Source organism: Grampus griseus, assembly GCF_964374135.1.
Source record: "Grampus griseus genome assembly, chromosome: 19".
Lineage (NCBI taxonomy): Eukaryota > Metazoa > Chordata > Mammalia > Artiodactyla > Delphinidae > Grampus > Grampus griseus.
The window spans coordinates 3,255,628-3,261,082 of NC_139013.1; the positions used below are offsets into that span (position 1 = coordinate 3,255,628).

The following is a 5,455-nucleotide window of genomic DNA, read 5'->3' on the forward strand; positions in this document are numbered from 1 at the left end:
CTCACTTGGGCCATGTTTTCCTCCGCTGGAGTATTTGAAACCAAACACCAGGCAGTGTATCATTTTGCCCCAGATGATTTCCCTAGGCTGCAATTTACTTTAAAATACTCCATCCCCACAAAAGAAAAGAGAGAGAAAGAGAGTATGGCAAAAAGTAATGTTTGTGAAGTCTGGTCAATGGAGTGGAGGGTGTTCCCTGTGGCTTTCCTTTTCCACTGTTCTGTGCTTGCAACTTTCCACAAACCTCGAAAAGTCAAAGAACAAAGGAAGTTCTGCCTCTGCACCGCACCCCGCCAGCCCTGCCCAGGTTCCCAGGGCTAACACAGAAGCCAGTTTCCTGGGGATCCTTCCAGGGGCCCAGAGACCTTTCTAGCTGCGTCTTTATTAATAGCAGGTTGTAGTAGTAGTTGAAACCTGATGGGGCAGGCGTCCGGGCTGAGTCACACAGGCCTGTCCCGCGTCACCCCACACCTCCTCCTCTCTGACCCCACGTAAGCCGATTGCCACTCAGAACCTCAGTTTCCTTTTCTGTAAACTGGGGATAAATCACCACCCTTTTGGGTGGCTGGGAGGATGCAGCATAAAGGCCCCAGCGCAGAGCTGGGCTCAAAGCCTCGCTGAGTACATGAAAGAAGACTTTTCCCCAGAGTCTCTCTATTAAGAGCTCCCGGGTCTGATCGGGGAGGGCTGGGGGTGGGGACTCTTGGTATTAGGGGGCTTTGGGAGTGGTCTCCCTGGTCACCAGAGGCCCATGGAGGCAGGTGGATGCACAGAGCCCTGGGTCTCCCAACCCAGGTAAGGTGTATGAAGGGGCTGGGCTCCCCTTTCTCTGCTGCCCTCAGGCCCGGCCCCTGGGGGTTCATAATATGTTTTGTCCCCTCTGTCCTGGGACCAGAGCCCAGAGTCCAAGCTGGTCTAAGTTTGGAAGGGGGAGGGAGGGGTGGGGGGGGGTGACAGGATGTCTCTGAGCTGTCACACACACCCCTGTCCCAGGCCCAGAAAAAGGGAGGGACAAAAGGCTTGGAGAGAGTCAGAAACAAAGACGGGAGAGAGACGGAGAGACACTGGGGAGAGCAGGCCAGAGTGGGGGACAGAGTGCGGACATCCTGAAAGACAGACAGACAGACAGCGGCCACAGTGGGAAGAGCGTGGGGACAGGAGCGAGGGGCCGGGGACCAACAGACAGGCGGGGAGACCCACCCTGAGACCCGGGAGCTAGAAAAAGGGCAAGACAGAGACAGGGAGGTGTGGAGAGAGGGGTCCAGACAGGCAGGGAAGTCTCTGGACTCGGACGCAGAGGGGCACGGAGGCAGACCCTTCAGATGAGCTCCAGGCCTTGGCTCTGCTCAGGGGTGCAGTGGAGCTCAGTGGGCGTGCTGCTTTTGGGGAGCCCAGACCAGGGGTGCTTGCCCGAGGGCCAGCTGACATCAGGTCACCCTGAGATGGAGCTCAGGGACCCCGAGAACCAGGAGGATGGGGACCCGGAGGTGAGAGAAAGGAGACGAGGGAGGGAGAGACAGAGAGAGACAGAGAGGGATGCGGGAGATGGAGAGGGCCAGGGGCAGACACACACAGAGAGACACAGAGAGACACGGAAGAGACAGGGAAACAGAAACATCAAAGACCCAGAAGAACTAAACCCGAGGACACACAGCAAGGCCAAGACCCCTGGGGGAAATGTACTCAGAAACAAAGAACAGGAAACCCGGGAAGAGAGGAGGATGGAGAGAGAGAGGGGTAGAGCCGGGGTGGTGTGGGCTGAGAAGGCCCCCAGCGGGGCTGGGGCTTTGGTGGCTCCCACAGATGGCAGTGGGCAGGGGCGCTGAGACAATCACCCATAACCCCGCCAGGACACAAAAACAGGTGGCCTGAGGGCGGGTGAGTCATTGTGACTCATCCCCCTCCCTGGGGACCAACCCCCCACCTCAGCCCTGGGCTGGGCCTCCAGGCCCCCCTGCTGCTCTAGGTGGCCCCCAGACTCACCCCCTCCCCACCTCTGTCCCTCTCCTGCAGGAGGACACAGCCACGGCCCTCCAGAGGCTCGTGGAGCTGACGGCCACCAGGGTGACCCCAGTGAGGAGTCTGCGTGTCCAGTATCACCTCATCCGAAAGCTTGGCTCCGGCTCCTTCGGCCACGTGCTCCTTGCCCGGCCTCGCCAAGGGGGTGAGTTTGGCCACCAAAGGGCACAGTCCTTGATGTCCCCCAGGTTTCCCCCTCTGAAACCACTGAGACAGGGAGCAGCCTTGCGGGGAGCTGATGAGGACACATCTTGATGGGGCTCCAGAAAGTTAAGAGCTCTGTGGTCTTCCAAAAAATGGAACTCACCCAGAGAGGGTGAGACACTTGCCTGAGGTCACACAGCAAGGCGGGAGCACAACTTGGACTGAAATTCAAGTCTCCGCGTCCCCTACTTTATGCGAGAGGAAACTGAGGTCCAGAGAGGGTAAGGCAGTTGTGCAAGACCACAAAGCAATCTGAGGCAGAGCAGAAAGAGTCCTCAGGGAAGGTCTCCTCCAACCTCCACTTCACAGATGGAGAAACTCGAGGCGCAGAGAGGTCAGACACTATGCCCTGCCCCTCTTGTTTTATAAGTAAGGCGTCTGAGGCTCAGAGAGGTTGAGTGGCTTGCCTAGGGCCCCACAGCAAGATCAGAGCGCCCTGAGTTCCCTTCTGCCCCCGCCTCCCCAGCAGGTCCGGCTGTGGCTCTGAAGCTCCTACCTCGGGACTCGGTCCTGAGAACCACCTTCCTGAGAGAGTTCTGTGTGGGCCGCTGTGTCTCATCACATCCAGGCCTGCTCCAGACCCTGGCAGGACCCCTGGAGACGCCCCGACACTTCGCCTTGGCCCAGGAGTATGCGCCCTGTGGGGATCTCAGCGGGATGCTGCAGGAACGGGTGAGGCAGGGAGGCAAGGGACAGAGGTTGGGACTGCTCATCCCAGGTCTGACTTTGTCCCTCCCCCAGTCCTGTCTCCAACCCTGACCCCCAAATCTTAACTCCACCCTAAGCCCCCAAACCACCTCCTTATTTCTAATTCTCAGTGCAGTTCCATGACTAACCCCAACCCTAATCCATCCAGGGCGGGGAGTTGGGATTGGGGCTGAGGATGGATCAGGTCGGATGAGGGGGTAGGGAAGGAGACAGAGATGGGCTTTTAATTGGCATTGGCATTGGGAACGGGTGTGGGTGGAGTTGGATGGGTTGAGTTTAGGGTTGATTATAGATTGGTCACGGGTGTGGAGAAGAGCATGGCTGGGGCTGCAGAGTGAAGCAGAGATGCTTGGGAATGTGTATTAGGTTGAGTTGGAGAAGGGCTGTAATGAAGTTCTCTCTAGAAAGACCAGGTCAGGACTGAATCCGTGATATTCTGGGGGTACTTCAGTTTGAAGTTAGGGTGGGGCCATCTTTAGGAATAGACTTTGGATTTGAAATAGGGTTGGGGATAAACAGAAGGAAAAAAGGAAGGGAGGGAGAGAAGGAGGGAAAGAGTAGGATGGACAGATGGATGGAAGGATGGGTGGATGGATGGATGGATGGATGTTTGGATGGATTGAAGGATGGAGGGATGAATGGATGGATGTTGGCTATTAAATAACTGGACAAATTATTGAATTGCTGACTAGCTGGCGAAAGGGGTATTGAGTGGAAACCCTGCTGTATAGACCGTTGGATGGATAACTGGTTTGAGGGATGGATTGCTGTCTTGCTGCGTGGCTAGCTGGATGGATCGATCTATCAGTCGATTGATGAAATAACCTGTGGGACTTTAGAACTGGGTCTGAGTTAGAGATGGGACCTCCATTAGTACGGGACTCAGATTAGGATTAAGTGTGGGATTTGGGTTTTCACTGGAGATCTTGGTGGTCAGTTTAGAGGAGATAAGAAATATAAGGAATGGGTTTGAGTGTTAGGACAAAGTCTGATGGAAGTTCAAGAAGTTCTCGTTAGATCTGGGGTTCCAGTGAGGAAAACATCTGGGACTTGGTCTACAGGAGTACAGATGTGGGGGCAGCTTGTGGTTGAGGATGACCTGGAGAAGCTGTTGGGGGTATGTTCTGGGGACACTAGAGGTAGCCCCTTGTCTGGGAATTTGGATTCTTGAACCCCAAGAAGCAACGTAAAGAAGGAACCAAGGCAGCCTGACCTTCGTCCTCTCTCTTTGACCCCAGGGCCTCCCAGAGCTGCAGGTGAAGCGGGTGGTGGCCCAGCTAGCTGGAGCCCTGGACTTCCTCCATGGCCGGGGGCTGGTCCATGCGGACGTCAAGCCAGACAACGTGCTGGTCTTCGACCCTGTCTGCAGCCGTGTGGCCCTGGGTGACCTGGGTCTGACCCGGCCTGAGGGCAGTCCAACCTCTGCCCCGCCAGGGCCACTGCCCTCCGCCCCACCCGAGCTCTGCCTCCTGCTGCCCCCTGACACCCTGCCCCTGCGACCAGCAGTGGACTCCTGGGGGCTGGGGGTGCTTCTCTTCTGTGCGGCCATGGCCTGTTTCCCTTGGGATGCGGCGCTAGCCCCTGACCCTGGGTTCGAGGCCTTTGCTGGCTGGATGACCACCAGGCCCCAGCCACTTCAACCACCGCCCCCTTGGGACCAGTTTGCGCCCCCGGCTCTGGCACTGCTCCAGGGGCTTCTGGACCTGAATCAAGAGACTAGGATCCCCCCACTGGCTGTCCTGGGCTTCCTGGGGGATGACTGGGGGTTAAAGGAGAACAAAGAGAGACCTGGGGGCTTGGGGAGTGTGTCCAGTGAAGACGGGGAGGAGGAAGAGGGGGAAGCAAGCCTGGAAGAGTGGTCAGAGGGGGAAGAGAATGACGACAATGATGGTGGGAGGTGCGGACAGATGGGGGACAGCCCTGACCAGCTGACTGGGACAAGCGCCCAGAGCTTGGGCCAAAGGCCTCTCCCCCAGCCCCCATGGCCACCTGGATGGAGAGACAGCTGCTCCCGGGAGGACAGAGATGGAACACATTGCATCTCTCCCAACTGAAGCCTGGACTTGTATGCACAATTCCCCTCCTGACTGAGGACCCAGGGGTCCGGTACCCCCGGCCCCTCCCCCTTCAGACCCAGGGGTCCAGCCCCCAGCCCCTCCCCCCTCAGACCCAGGGGCCCAGGCCCCCAGCCCCACCCCCCTCAGACCCAGGAGTCCAGCCCCCAGCCCTCCTCCCTCAGACCCAGGGGCCCAGGCCCCCAGCCCCACCCCCTCAGACCCAGGGGTCCAGCCCCCAGCCCTCCTCCCTCAGACCCAGGGGTCCAGCCCCCAGCCCTCCTCCCTCAGACCCAGGGGTCCAGCCCCCAGCCCTCCTCCCTCAGACCCTGGGGTCCAGACCCCCAGCCCCTCCTCCCTCAGACCCTGGGGTCCAGACCCCAGCCCCTCCTCCCTCAGACCCTGGGGTCCGGACCCCCAGCCCCTCCCCCCTCAGACCCAGGGGTCCAGCCCCCAGCCCCTCCCCCCTC

The 5,455-nt window shown here is 58.7% G+C and overlaps 1 protein-coding gene across 1 annotated transcript; it reads left to right on the top strand.

The window, feature by feature from the left end:
• Positions 1-1,442: 1,442 nt before the first annotated feature.
• SBK3 (SH3 domain binding kinase family member 3) lies at positions 1,443-5,183 on the top strand (the record flags this gene model as incomplete). The annotated part of the gene is made up of 4 exons (XM_082676748.1): positions 1,443-1,487; positions 2,014-2,164; positions 2,693-2,895; positions 4,170-5,183. The coding sequence occupies 4 exons, from the start codon at positions 1,443-1,445 to the stop codon at positions 4,983-4,985; spliced, it is 1,215 nt and encodes a 404-aa protein (XP_082532874.1). The 3' UTR covers positions 4,986-5,183.
• Positions 5,184-5,455: the final 272 nt, after the last annotated feature.